General features: G+C 36.1%; 1 protein-coding gene, 1 long non-coding RNA gene and 1 other non-coding gene across 9 annotated transcripts in view; 1 reads left to right on the forward strand and 2 right to left on the reverse strand.

Moving 5' to 3' along the window:
* Nucleotides 1-14507, forward strand: part of RPAP2 (RNA polymerase II associated protein 2) — a 152794-nt gene that overhangs the window by 35008 nt on the left and 103279 nt on the right. For all 7 annotated transcript variants that reach the window (XR_013520264.1, XR_013520263.1, XR_013520265.1 and 4 more), the window contains 2 exons: nucleotides 1376-1456; nucleotides 11649-11717. Coding sequence is in view for 4 of the 7 variants with exons in the window: in XM_009001695.5 (XP_008999943.1) it covers nucleotides 1376-1456; nucleotides 11649-11717 (150 nt within the window). In the remaining 3 variants the exon portion in view is untranslated. The remainder of the gene's footprint in view (nucleotides 1-1375; nucleotides 1457-11648; nucleotides 11718-14507) is intronic.
* Nucleotides 197-9643, reverse strand: LOC118143028 (uncharacterized). The gene is made up of 3 exons (XR_004727071.3): nucleotides 9506-9643; nucleotides 7674-7765; nucleotides 197-302 (listed from the first exon to the last, which is right to left on the reverse strand). It is a non-coding gene; the product is annotated as an uncharacterized LOC118143028 (long non-coding RNA).
* Nucleotides 11940-12061, reverse strand: LOC118143454 (small nucleolar RNA SNORA72). The gene has a single exon (XR_004727666.1). It is a non-coding gene; the product is annotated as a small nucleolar RNA SNORA72 (small nucleolar RNA).

Consider the following 14507-nt stretch of genomic DNA (forward strand, 5'->3'; position numbering starts at 1 on the left):
GCAAAAATTAATAAATTGAATCTAGAAATATATATGGGATAATTACTATTCTTTCTATTTTGGAACATGTGTGAAACTTCCATAATAAGAAGCTTTTTATACTGTCACACTGATCTTAAAAAGAAGTTTAAAAAAAAACACATACTTTAGAAGATGAGGCAATACAAAATGGTTTAAAGAAGGAAGTAAAATTTACCTGTAATCCCACCACTCAACAATGACTATTAATATTTTGATGTATATCCCAGACATATATATGGCATATGTATATTCATTCTATTTGGTTCTCTCTGTGGATACACCTAGAAGGAATGAAATATGTTTGATATGTAATGTATATGAAGTACAATAGTATTATATAATATATGTTTTTATAAAAATAGGACAATATTATGTACACATTTTTCACTTCACATCGATCATGAATATCTTTTTATATTAAAAAACATAGAGGCCGGGCACGGTGGCTCACGCCTATAATCCCAGCACTTTGGAAGGCCGAGGCGGGTAGATCACAAGGTCAAGAGATCGAGACCATCCTGGTCAACATGGTGAAACCCCATCTCTACTAAAAATACAAAAATTAGCTGGGCATGGTGGCGCACACCTGTAGTCCCAGCTACTTGGGAGGCTGAGGCAGGAGAATTGCTTGAACCCAGGAGGTGGAGGTTGCGGTGAGCCAAGATTGCGCCATTGCACTCCAGCCTGGGTAACAAGAGCAAAATTCTGTCTCAAAAAAATATATAGATTCACATTATTTTAAATGTCTTATTATATTAAGTGAGTATATCATAATTTATCTAACCAATCACCTATTGATAAATATTTGTTTCCAATTTTTCACTCTAAAACTTTCTGCACCAAGCATATTTTTTATGTTTATCTGATTATTTCCTTAGATTAAATTTTTTTATAGTAAAACTATTGAGTCAAACACAGTTAAACTGTTAATATATACTGTCAAATTGCTCCCTAAAAAGGTACTAATTTTCACTCCCACCATGAGGATTTAGTAAGGAAAAATAAACTCTCAGATTAGACCATTTTAGGGAGAGTTGTGTTTTTTCCATCTTGGTCTAATATTTGAAAATAAACAGGTAAGTAAAACTAGGGACAGGAATTTAAATAGCTGCCAAAATGATTTTGTATTTCAGTGCTTCACACTCAGTAACAGACTACAAAGTGGAATGTGGGGTTACTATGAATGTTTCCTTATGAGTTCTCACCAGTCATGACCTAGGTTAACTTTTAAATATGACTGCTTCCACATAAGTGCCATTATTACCTATGGAAAATCCAGATCTAGGCATAACCCAAAAAGTGTTTCCATATAATTAAGTTTGTTTAAAAATAAACGTAATATTTTTATTTTCAGATTGCCTGGACTTCTGGGTCCTCTTGAGATTACGTTGGGAGATATTTACACACAACTTAAAAATCTTGTTCGAACTTTCAGGTTAGTGTTAATATTACAGTTTTCCTTCTTAATTATTTTGACTTTATTTATTGCCTTGCAGAATCCATAGGTAGACTAAGACACAAAGAACATAAGTGACCTACTTTCAGTGTCACAGATCTAAATACAGTATTCTATTTTCTCCTCCACTAAACAACATTATTTCTCTCTTCTATTGAATACAGCCTTTACTTGCTCAACCCATTATATATTTCACTTTGGATAGTTTATTTATGAAAAAGCCTAAATTGAGAAGGAAACTTCCATCTTTGACACAAAGCCATGGGGTTTAAGTGAAATAGTAAATATATATTGGATGACCCACACTGTGCTAGGCACTATGGGCAATGTAAAAGAAGCATAATGCCACCCTAAGGAAGAACTCTCCTGTGTGAAGATCACATGAGTACAGTGAACAGTACAAGACAGTGGATAATTTAATATTGAATAACACAGAACAGACTTAAAGTGCTAAGAACTGTAAAGGAAGGGAGAACAGAGAATTGATATCAATTGTGAGTGAAACTGTTATGATTTTTCCTAAAACTATCAAGATAAAAATACTGAATCAGGCTAAGACTAGGTTCTCTCTACCAAGAAGTATAGCAATAAGCCTTTAAATGCCTTATTAGTAGAAGTGTACCAAATATACATTTTGGCCAAATGCCAGTGACCAGATATTAAAATCAACATTTGCCTGTGGCTAATGTTGCACTGACGCAGAATAAACTTATAGGGTAGATGAACTATTTCATCTAATAAATTTATCATATATATTTATTATTATAGTTTATTGCTGTCAACAGTAGCAGTCAGATTTTAAAAGTGTAAAATTACAGTACCGGAACAGTTTCTTGACACTGTCAGCTGTGAGATTTCTCTTGCAGTCACATACTCTACATTGGTAACACCTAATAGACAATCATTTTAAACTGGCACATTTAAAAACACTACTAACCTTTCTGTACACCAAAAGTAATTCAGGAAAAAGGTTTTCAATAAGATTTTTACTAGAAAGAGCTTTGTACACAGAATTCATAGTTTAAGGCAAACCTCAAAAATTCTGTCTTCAAAGAACTGTCTTTATTTGCTAAAAAGGATAATTTGTAATAATTTACATTAAACTATCAAATCTTCATAGAATCAAAACTATAGATGTTGTAAAACATTCTTTTAGAGACTTCTATAGTGAACTTTGACTAAACAAAATGTACTTGGGATACTAGTTCAGTTTTTTCTAAGTTTTAACACTTTTTAATATCTTGATTAGATATTATATTTGGATTATTACATATCTGTTGTTTATAAAATTTAGTAATTTTTCCAACTCATGATAGTTTGAGGGGACATTGATTTTCATTCATCATCACAGATGTGAAGAATTCCCCAACAGAAATTTACATATAGGTCTTTAAGGTTATTTTCTTTAATGTTGTGACTACTAGTAGGTAATATGTTTCACGAAGTTTGAGTTATAATAAAATCTAATGTCTATTTTTCTGTTTTAGATTATTTAAAATTTTTTTAACCTATTCCCAAGACATGTTCTTGAGAAAGTAGTCTATTTAGTATTCAATATTTGTACTATCAATCTATTTTCCTAAATAATTGAAAGTTATTACTGATTGTTTTACACTTAAAATTAGGCTTTCACAAGCATCATTAATTATTGTGGTATTTTATTCTTTAGTTGGCTGATAAAACAAACACATACAGACCTTTTCACTTCATTTTATCTAGGATGTTTATATTTGAAAGTGAATGTTTAGGTAATGATAAACTGAATGGCATGATGGTTGTAATTACTAAGATTTTTACTCCCATTAGGTATCATGGAAACTATGCAATTGGAAGATTATTGATCACACACAAGTTCAGGGATGTCAATCCTCAGATTGGCCTTGGCCTTTGTCAAAAGAGGGTTTGAGCAAAATAACAAATCCAAAGCTGAACTTGTCTGTATGCAGTGTGCCCTGTTAGTAATGACCAGAGACATTTTTTAGGTACCCTATTCTATACCTATCACAGAATCATGCATCCAGAAAGAGTTAAAAAGTGTTTAACAACTGTCTACACTGATGATAAAGTTTAAATAGATACACACGATATGGAAACACTGAAGTTTAGGATTTGTTCAGGATTTATCAGGGAGTAAATATCATCATACTAACATAAAGTTGAGTGAGGGAAGATGAAGGTCGGATCAGGCAGAGACTGATCTTTTTTTTTTTTTTTTTTTTTTAAGAGACAGGGTCTTGTTCAGTTGTCCAGGCTAAAGTACAGTAATGTGATTGTGGTTCACTGCCTCCTTAACTTCTGGGCTCAAGCAGCAGCCTAGCTAATTTTTTTGTTAAGTTTTCTGTTGAGTTAGGGGGCAGTCTCACTATTTTGCCCAGGTTGGTCTTGAACTCCTGGCCTCAGGGGATCCTGCTGTCTCTCAAAGTGCTGGGATTACCGGCACAGGCAAGAGCCACAGCTTCTGACCATTTCATTGATTTTCTTTTATTATTATTATTATACTTTAAGTTTTGGGGTACATGTGCAGAAGGTACAGGTTACATAGGATACACTTGCCTTGGTGGTTTGCTGCATCCCTCCCCCTGTCATCTACATTAGGTATTTCTCCTAATGTTATACCTCCCTAATCTACCCACCCCCTGCTATCTCCCTCCCTTAGCCCCACCCTTGACCCGCAGACAGGCCCCAGTGTGTGATGTTACCCTCCCTGTGTCCATGTGTACTCATTGTTCAACACCCACTTATGAGTGAGAACATGTGGTGTTTGGTCAACTTCCTGCAGACAACACTTAATCACCATTCTGAGCAAACTGATAAAGTTACTCTGTACATATCAGAAAAGATTAGAATAAGCCCTCTGGTCTTCAACTACACTTTTTTTACCTAGCTTATGTAGAATAGATCAACTAGCAATTTAGTTTACTTGTCTGTATTTTGTAGAAGAATTTTTTTCTATAGATCTAATTTGATGTCTATTTTAAAAACTATTCTGAGGTTCTCAAAACTTACTAGAAACTTTAGGAAAAAAATGTTGGGCTACCCCAGATACTTCTGATTAGTGAGATTTGATCAAATTTAGATGCTGACTGGAATCCCCTGGGAAGCCTTAAAAATTGCCACCTGGGTCCTACTCTCCCCACCTTCCCATCCCCCAAGGGTTCTGATTTAATTGGTCTGGCATATGGCATTCAAGGGACAAGATTTTAATGCTCTCCAAGTGATTTTAATGGGTAGTCAAAGCTGAAAATCTACTGCTCTAGGGCATAATGTAAAATAATAATAATAATTTAGGGACTGATACCTCACTGACCTTCCCAGTCCTTTGGTTTTCCTGCTTGCTCCCTTCTGGCAGCCAGTCAATAATTTTAGAACTTTTACTGAATGGAGACAGATAATTGTGACATTTTTCTATTGTAGTGAATCTTCACAGTTGGTTTTTTTCTCCTACATCTAAGGACCTCTTTATTTTTTCACCATAGAATTGTTAAGCAGTGGCTGGGCACGGTGGCTCATGCCTGTAATCCCAGCACTTTAGAAGGCCAAGGAAGGCAGATCACAAGGTCAGGAGATCGAGACCATCCTAGCTAACATGATGAAACCCCATCTCTACTAAAAAATACAAAAAATTAGCCAGGCGTGGTGGCACACACCTGTAGTCCCAGCTACTCAGGAGGCTGAGGCAGGAGAATGGCTTGAACCTGGGAGGCAGAGGTTGCAGTGAGCCGAGATCACACCACTGCACTCGAGCCTGGGCAACAGAATGAGGCTCTGACTCAAAAAAAAAAAAAAAAAGAATTGTTAAGTAGTGACTAATTCGTGTTTCTTAAAATATTATTATTAATAATGAAAAATACAGCCAGGCACATTGGCCCATGCCTGTAATCCCAGCACTGCAGATATAAGGAGACAATTCAAATGTCCTTTTCCTCTTATATTTATAAACTATTATCACTTTTTTCTGTCATTCCTGTGTTGTGACTTTAAGTTCCTTCCAGTTACTTTGTGCATTATTTAAAGACTTGATTATATGACATCTGAGATTTGCTTCAAAATTATCTAGATTAGCAGTGGTGTTGAATATGGGGTTGTATAGATGAAACATGGTTAACCAGGAGTTGGTAATTGTAAAAGTTGTGATATGTACATAGGAATTTATTTTATATTCTCTCTACTTTTATATGTTTGAAATTTAATAAAAAGTTTTGGGAAAGTAAGCCCAAAAAGTATGCATTATTTTGGTAGGCAGTGTTATAAAATTCTGTTCCGAAAACCTTGGTGTTGATTATTTTTGAAAATCTATATTCTTTAGTACCTGTAAGTCAAAGTTTATAGCTTTGACAAAAATTGCTTAAATTGGCTTCACTGTCCTTCAGAAAAATGTCAGTTGCTTAGAATACAGAATGTCTCTGATAAGATAGCTGATTTGGATGGAGTCTTCAGATTCCAGATTCTGGACAATGTTGGCAGGTCTGTGACCGTTTGTAGGCTAGGGCTGCCAGGTGAAGCCTCTGGGAGAATGCCATATTGATGACAGTAACTACTGCTGAGAAATCTTTTCAGTCAATACTGATAGTGGGAAAGAGTTGACTTTACCATATCTTTCTCTCTGAAATGACAGTCAATAATAGGAACTTGTAGAACAGTGATTCTCAAGCCAGTTGTGCATCAGAATTACCTGGGGAGATTTTAACAACTATAGATGTCTGGCTCCACCCTAGAGATTGAGTTTCATTTGGCTAGGGTTGGGCTCAGATATTAGTATTTTCTAAAAACCCCCTAGATGATTCCAATGTGTAGCCAGAGTTGAGAGCCTATTTTGGGACCTAAACATAAAGCAGCTTTTTTTGGCTCTCTGTAGAATTTCCCCAGTGAATAGAGCTGTCCTTTCCACTGAATTGCATTACAAATCTGCTATCTAGAATGTTACATTGGTTTACCTGTCATAGTGTAAAGCAGGTTCCATCAGAATCTGCTTGATAATGATTCACTGTTGAATCAACATATTTTTCTAAATTAGATTTGAATTAAAATTATATTTTGACGGAAAATCTATTTTAAATTTCATCAGTGATGAATCAAGGTATTTCAATCTATATGAATTTCAAACTACGTTTTGAAAATATCTGCTTTTTATTTATGTTTATTTTGAGACAGAGTCTCTTACTCTGTCACCCAAGCTGGACTGCAGTGTTGTGATCTCAACTCACTGAAACCTCTGCCTCCCAGGCTCAAGCAATCCTCCTACCTTAGCTTCCTGAGTAGCTGAGACTACAGGTGCATACCATCATGCCCAGCCAATTTTTGTATTTTTTGTAGAGATGAGGTTTCACCATGTTGCCCAGGCTGGTCTCGAACTCCTGAGCTCAAGCGATCCACCTCCCAAAGTGCTGGGATTACAGGCATGAGCCACCATGACTGGTCTGAAAAATCTCTGCTTTTTAAATGTTTTCTATCAAATATTACTGTTTCCCTTTTGAATTGTCACTCAAACAATAGTAAATATATTCAGCTAGCATCTGTACTGGAAATTATTTTGGCTCAGCAATAGGAAGAATATGAAAACAGGTAAAATTTTGCTAGTCTGCTACTAGAAGTACTTTGAAGTGAAAGCAAAACCTTACTTGTGTTCTCTCCAGTGCCTGGAACAGTGATAATACAGCAGGCACTCTAAATAACATTTTTGGTGAATATATAAGTGAATTATGAAATCTTAAATCTGTCTTAACTCTAAATTTGAGTGTAATAAAAAGGAAATACTTTTTTTTTGAGATGGAGTCTTGCTCTGTCACCCAGGCAGGAGTGCAGTGGCGGGATCTCACCTTACTGCAACCTCCATCTCCTGGGTTCCAACGATTCTCCTGCCTCAGGCTCCTGAGTAGCTGGGATTACAGGCATGTGCTACCACACCCAGCTATTTTTTTATATTTTTAGTAAAGACGGGATTTCACCATTTTGACCAAGCTGGTCTTGAACTCCTGACCTTGTGATCCGCCCACCTCAACCTCCCAAAGTGCTAGGATTACACATGTGAGCCACTGTGCCCGGCCAGAAAAGGGAATTCTATATTTTTGACACTTTATTTTTATATACTTATCCTTCTTTGAGCTAGCTCCTTTGGCTATATGCTAGATACTGTTTTATTTGCTAGAGGTACATCAGTGAACAAAACAAGACACATCCCTACACTCATGGAACTTACATTCTGATAGAGGGAATACATAAATATGCCCTTCTCCTTTTCTCTGTCCATTCTTCTTCTTCTCACCCCAGAGGCAGGGAAATTGGATGGTACTAAGGAGGAAAAAAGTTGCACTTTTAAATAGGCTGGTTAGGGAAGACCTCATTGAGAAGACACCATTTGTGTAAAAACCTAAAAGGAGGTGAGGGAGCAAGCTGTGTTGCTGTCCATGAAACTATAGCAGACAGGGAATAGCAGGTGCAAAGACTCTAAAGCAGGAGCAGGCCTGGTATATTCACAGAAGTTTAGGTTGCTGGTGAGACTAGAGAAATGAATGAGCAGAAGCAAAAGTGGAGACAGATGTGGTCAGAAAAGGATGGGATTGGGGTTGGGTATAGTACAGACTGTATGGGCCTTATATCTGTGATCATTCATTGACCTTTACTCTGAGTGAGATGGAGGGCAATTGGTAGGTTCTGAACAGAGGAATGACATGGTCTAACACACATTTTTAACAGCATCATTTTGGCTGCCCAGTTGATAATTACAACAGATGGTCAGAGGCAGAGAGACCAATACAGCTATTAATTGCCAGGGCTATTTTCATAATCTAGGTAAGAAATGGTATGGCTGAAGAGAAAGTAGTGGAGGTAATAAGAAGTGATCAGATCCAATTTCAAAGGTAGAATCAGATTTGGTGACTGGCTGGACATAGGATGTTAGAGAGTCAAGTTTAATCACAAGATTTGTGGCCTGAGCAAATGGATTCTAGAAGGATAAGGTAAGCCATTTACTGAGATGGGAATGTCCACAGGTCCTGCCTAGTTTTGGGGGAAAGATGAAAAGCCCAATTTTGCCTCTACAAAATTTTGAGATGCCTGTTAGACATCCAAGTAGAAGTGTCAAGTGGACCAGTAGATAAAGAAATCTGGAATTCAAGGAGGAGGTCTAGGCTAGAGGTAATAAATTTGAAGTTGTCAGTCATAGTTCCTAATTTTAAAGTCATAAGATTGGATAAGAGTGTTTGTTTATACAGGAGAGAAGAGACCTAAGGCCAGAGGCCTTAATATTAAAAGGTCTAAGGAGAGTGCTCATGTAAGATGAGGGAACCAGGCAAGTAAAAACCAGGTGAAGAAAATGTTTCCTGGAGAAGGGAGTGATTGTCAAATGATGGACAGATTAAGATGAGGGTTGAGAAATGGAAATGTCCGTTGGATTTGGCAGTATGGCTGTCTTTTATGCAGTTAATCCTCACAAGAACTTTATGAGGTGATATTATTATACTTATTTTACAAAATTAAGTTTCATAATCATCAAACATCATGTCTAAAATAAAACACTACTGAGAACAGATCTGGGTATTAAACCCCTGTCTCTCAGACTGTAACCATCATACACTGTACTTCATTTTTATATTATCTAGGCTTTTTTTAATTTTGGAGAATAGGAAAAATTCAGATTAATGTAACAATATTCATTCTTCACTCAGAATTAATAGACTTTAATATTTTCTAAAATTTGATTCCAATATATATTTTTAAATAAAATAAAACATTATAGATTTATTTATTCAAAAAGTATTATTTGAATGCCTACTGACTGCCAGCCACTTGTTCTGGAAACTTGGAATAAATAGTTAAGTACACAAAGACTCTTGGCCTCTGTCAAGAGAAAACAGAAAATAAACAGTAATTATATTTTAGAAGGCAATAAGTGGTATGAAAAAAAAAGAAAAACATATAGCAGAATAAGGAGGTCACAAGTATTGGGTTTGGGAGGTAGAGGGCAAGTTGTACTTTTTAATACTGTTGTCCAGACAGGCCTTATTGCAAAGATGACATAAGGAAACTTACCTGGCAGAAGATTGTTTCAGATGGACAGAATAGCTGATGCAAAGGAGAAGGAGGAGGGCGTGAAGTCAGTCCCCTTTGTTCCCTTTCCCAGTCCATTTTCCGTTCCTCCCCAGAAGCATTGGTACTATGAAGTAGATGTATATCCTTCTAGTCTTTGTTTTTATACATTTACTGCCATAAACAATATTTAGTATTTAGTTGTTCTTGATTTATATAAATAATGCCATACCGACTGGGCATGGTGGTTCATGCCTGTAATCCCAGCACTTTGGGAGGGTGGATTACTTAAGGCCAGGAATTAGAGACTGACGTGGGCAACATAGTGAAACCCCACCTCTACAAAAATACAAAAATTAGGCATGGTGGCAGCTACTTGGGTTTACAAGGGAGGCTGAGGCAGAATTGCTTGAACCTGGAAGGTGGAGGTTGCAGTGAGCCAAGAGTATGCCACTGCACTCCAGCCTGGGCGATAGAGCAAGACTCTGTTAAAAAAAAAAAAAAAAAGTCATACCATGTTTGCTTTCATTCAAAATTATAAGCAAAATGTGTACATCTAGTTTATTCATTTGAACAGCTATTTAATATTTTATAAATATGCCACAGTTTCTTTTTCTATTACAAGCAGAGTTGCATTAACAACCTTCATACACATTTATTTATGTATAAGTGAAAGTATTTTTTAGGCTTTGTATCTAGAAGCATATAAATAGCTAGGCTGTTTATATGCATTTTCGACTTTCTTAGATATTGCCAAATGGTCATTCAATTGCTCACATCAACAGTCCTCGCCAACCTTTGGTATTGTCAGTCTTTCATTTTTCCAAGTGGATGGAGTGAATTATTGTCTTTATATTAATTTCTCAAATTATTAGTGAGAATGAGTTCCTTTTCAAATGTTTATTGGCCATTTCAAATTTCCTCCCATATAAATTCCCTGTTCATATCCTTTGCCCAATTTATTTATTTGGCTGACATTTTCTTATTGATTTACATCATTTTTAAATTTAGTGATCTTTCTAAATGCTTTCTGAGAAACCAAGATGACTATAGAGTTTTTTGTTGCCATTTATGACTAAGTGATAAAATTTTTTTTTTAAACTTTTCTTTAATAAAGACCTATTCTTTTTTTTTTTTTTTTTGAGACAGAGTTTCACTCTTGTTACCCAGGCTGGAGTGCAATGGCGCCATCTCGGCTCACGGCAACCTCTGCCTCCTGGGTTCGGGCAATTCTCCTGCCTCAGCCTCCCGAGTAGCTGGGACTACAGGCACGCACCACCATGCCCAGCTAACTTTTTTTGTATTTTTAGTAGAGACAGGGTTTCACCATGTTGACCAGGATGGTCTCGATCTCTTGACTTTGTGATCCACCCGCCTCAGCCTCCCAAAGTGCTGGGATTACAGGCATGAGCCACCGTGCCCGGCACTAATAAAGACCTATTCTTAAGCCGACTCTATTTTCTGTAAATTACGGATTACAGCATCCCTTAATTGCCTGCTACCAACCTAGCACCAGATGGAAGGGTACAGAAGATGAAGTAAAATTAAAATCAGAAATTGCTTACCTTAAGCCAAACGCAGCAGTACGTATCTGTAATCCAGCTACTCAAGAGGCTGAGTCAGGAGGATCTCTTGAGCCCAGGAGTTCAAGGCTACAGTGCACTGATTGTGCCTGTGAAGAGCCACTGCATCCCAGCCCAGGCAACATAGCAAGACCCTGTTTCTTTAAAAAAAAAAAAAAAAAGAGCGAGAGGGAGGAAAAAAAATGAAAGGAAAAGAAAAGAGAAGAGAAATTGCTTGGTTAGGGAAAAGCATAGAGAATATTATATGTGTTGGGGGTGTATGTGTTTTAAGCAATATAGTTTCCCATGTTGTTCCGATATTCTCATCTTGTCTAGTAGTAATATTACCAAAATCATATAAAAGTGGGGCTGGAACACTTGCTCTTGAGATGGCCATTATCAGATAGTGACTATTGAGCCACATTATTATACTATTGACCTTTCCTATCAAATATAACAAGTATTTTTTTTTTAAATAGTGCTTCTTTAGTACATTATTATAAATCTGATGTTATCTAGAAAGAAACAGAACGTTTATTTATTTAAAGGTAACACTCCTTGGATACATTTTATCTATATTTCAGGTTAACAAACAGAAATATTATACACAAACCTGCGGAATGGACTTTAATTGCTATGGTGTTGCTGTCATTGTAAGTACTCTCAGATTTTAACTCTAAATACTGAATGTGAAGAATACTGATTAGGGAAAAACAAAGTGATCCACTGATTTTTGTAAACTGCCTTGGAAAACATCATTTCTCTATTTTGTGCCTTATTTTCCTTTCCTATGTAATAAAACAATTTTTATATAAAGTGATAGGTAATTTCTTTCTCTCTCTCTCTCTCTCTCTCTCTCTCTCTCTCTCTCTCTTTTTTATCACCAGCCCAAACCTAGGGAAAGAACTAGGTTTGGGGACACACACATGGTCTTAATATAGCGAATGTTTAGCCTGTCCTGACTATTACAAAATCAGGACAGCAAGAATATTCGCAGTATTCTCTTTATATTTTTTACCATCTTTTTTTCTGAATACCTTATTCTTTACAAATACTATTTGTTTTCATCTTTTTTTTTTTTTTTTTTGAGGCAGGATCTCACTCTGTTGACCATGCTGGAGTGGAGTGGCGTGATCTTGGCTCACTGCGACTTCTGCATCCCAGGCTCAAGCTATTCTCCCATCTCAGCCTCTCAAGTGGCTGGGACTACAGGCACTTGCCCCCAAGGCCTGGCTAATTTTTGTGTTTTTTTATAGAGACAGTGACTCGCTGTATTGCCCAGGCTTGTCTCGAACTTCTGGACTCAGAGATCCGCCTGCCTCTACTTTTTAGATTATAGGCGTGAGCCACCACACCCAGCCTGTTATTATCTTTGAAAGAGACAAACATCCCCATTTGGGGTATATACAGAATAGTCTTTTAGTTTCATTTTTAGTAGTCCATTTTATTAACATTGAATGAGCTTCCTTATTTTACATCTGTATTTTTACAAATCTAATACTATTTTGTTTTTCAACATATACCTTATTAGCATCAAAAAGATTTTCAAATTAATGTATATTTTTAAAATCTGACAGATTTAAAGGAACTAAACTAGATGCTTACTACGAAACCATACATAAAACATTTAATACTCATTCAGCTTTTAAGAAACCATTAGTGGTTTCTAAGTCTATTTATCAATAAGGTTAAAACAATTTAATAAGTGTAGTGTTTATCAGCTTGAATTATAAAATTCTTCTTTTGAGGATCATTCATTATTGCATTACTCTTGCTGCTTGGTGCCTGTTAGAGGTCATTGAAGCCCATATGACATTGAAAACTTACCAGACACTCACAAGTCAAAAAGTGTTATGAATCAATCGCATAGCTTCTCCAGCTCTGCTTTCTCTTTCTTTGATATTACTTCATCCTGACATGTTATTCTGGCTTTACTGTCCCAAGGAAGGCTGTGCTGAGAAGCATTAGAGTAGGCTTCAGTGAGCCAGAATCTGTGTCACCCAACCAGTTACAACTCACATGATTCATTAAATCAGAACACAGAAAATAACTTTACTTGAATGCCCTAATATAAATTTTTTATTAACCATAAGAACAAATCTTTTGTCATTTCTACTATTCAGTGTTCCAGCTGAATTGGTAATTTGTAAAACAGATCTTATTAATTTTTTAGAAAGTTCTTTCCATTTTATGAAATTTGTAAATATTTTGGTCATTGGCAAAGAAAATATCAGTATCTCTGCTTACCCACCATATCATATGCCTGCTAATAAATCCTTATAAACAACTTGCTGTACTTCTGCAATTCATTATACTGAAGAGAGAAGTAACTTTTTGGGGTTGACAAGTCAGAGGCCTAGGCTCAGCAGTAATCTCAGAATCTTGCTTTCTAAGATATTATCTTGCTTACTGAAGATATTATCATCATGAGCACTGCTTACTGAGGACACATTAAGTCCTGTTTTTAGATTAAATTTTTGCCACATCTTATCTAAAATATATATCAAAGAACTGAAAACGTATGGAAAATGAAATAATAAAGTCTACCATTAAAATTTAATATGATTATTCCATACGAAAATAAACCTCTCCAGTGTTTGATTTTAATAGAGGCATCCATGTGCCACAAAATACTGAAAGGTTTGCTAGTCCTTTTACGCAGTTTAACTTCTTTAACTTTGGATCTGATGTAGGGAACCTTTTATTTCAAGACTCAGTGACCCATGAAAATAGTGCTTTAATTGAATTCATTAAACAAAATGCACACATTTTAGTGTAGCATATTGCATGTTTCATATTGGGCAATCAATCTGGAAGTTGTAGCAGTAAACATTATTTGCTTTTGTCATTCACCTTGCATCCCTCCTCTCTTTTATTATGCCCTATTCCCTACAACTAGATCTAACCTTCCTTATAGTCATTGGTCAACTGGACAACTAAAATCTTCCTCAGTTAGGGCCCTTTTGGCTTCTTTAAAAATCTTTGGTTACTATAGACACCAAGACAAGTGGTTTTTGCCTTTGAAATCTTGTTTTCTCATAATTCTGACTTCTGCTCTAGGCCTTCCTTGCAGATGCTTTTCATTCTGTATTTGCACATTCTGTATCTTCACTAGCTGAATCTCCCTATTCTTTTGATCATCAGCTTCTAAGACTTCTGTCTTTGCCCTGTATTATTTTCCTATTTCCTCTTTTTTCAGAAATTCCCCTTTAGCTTTTCATATTTCTGCCCCCACTGGAAATCTGTGGCTCAACTGATAGACTTTTTTATCTCCAGCTTTGTCTGTTTGTCACCTTTTACAGCACATACTACTGTACAAGTTAGGGATAAAATTAAAATACATATTCATCATGCCAAACCTCCATTGGCTTCTACAAAGTATAATTATACTCTGTGTATTTCCACCCCTTTCTCCCCCTTACCACAGTTACTTTTTAAGAGAA

This window comes from Callithrix jacchus, chromosome 7 (genome assembly GCF_049354715.1).
Source record: "Callithrix jacchus isolate 240 chromosome 7, calJac240_pri, whole genome shotgun sequence".
In the NCBI taxonomy this organism is placed as follows: Eukaryota; Metazoa; Chordata; class Mammalia; order Primates; family Cebidae; genus Callithrix; species Callithrix jacchus.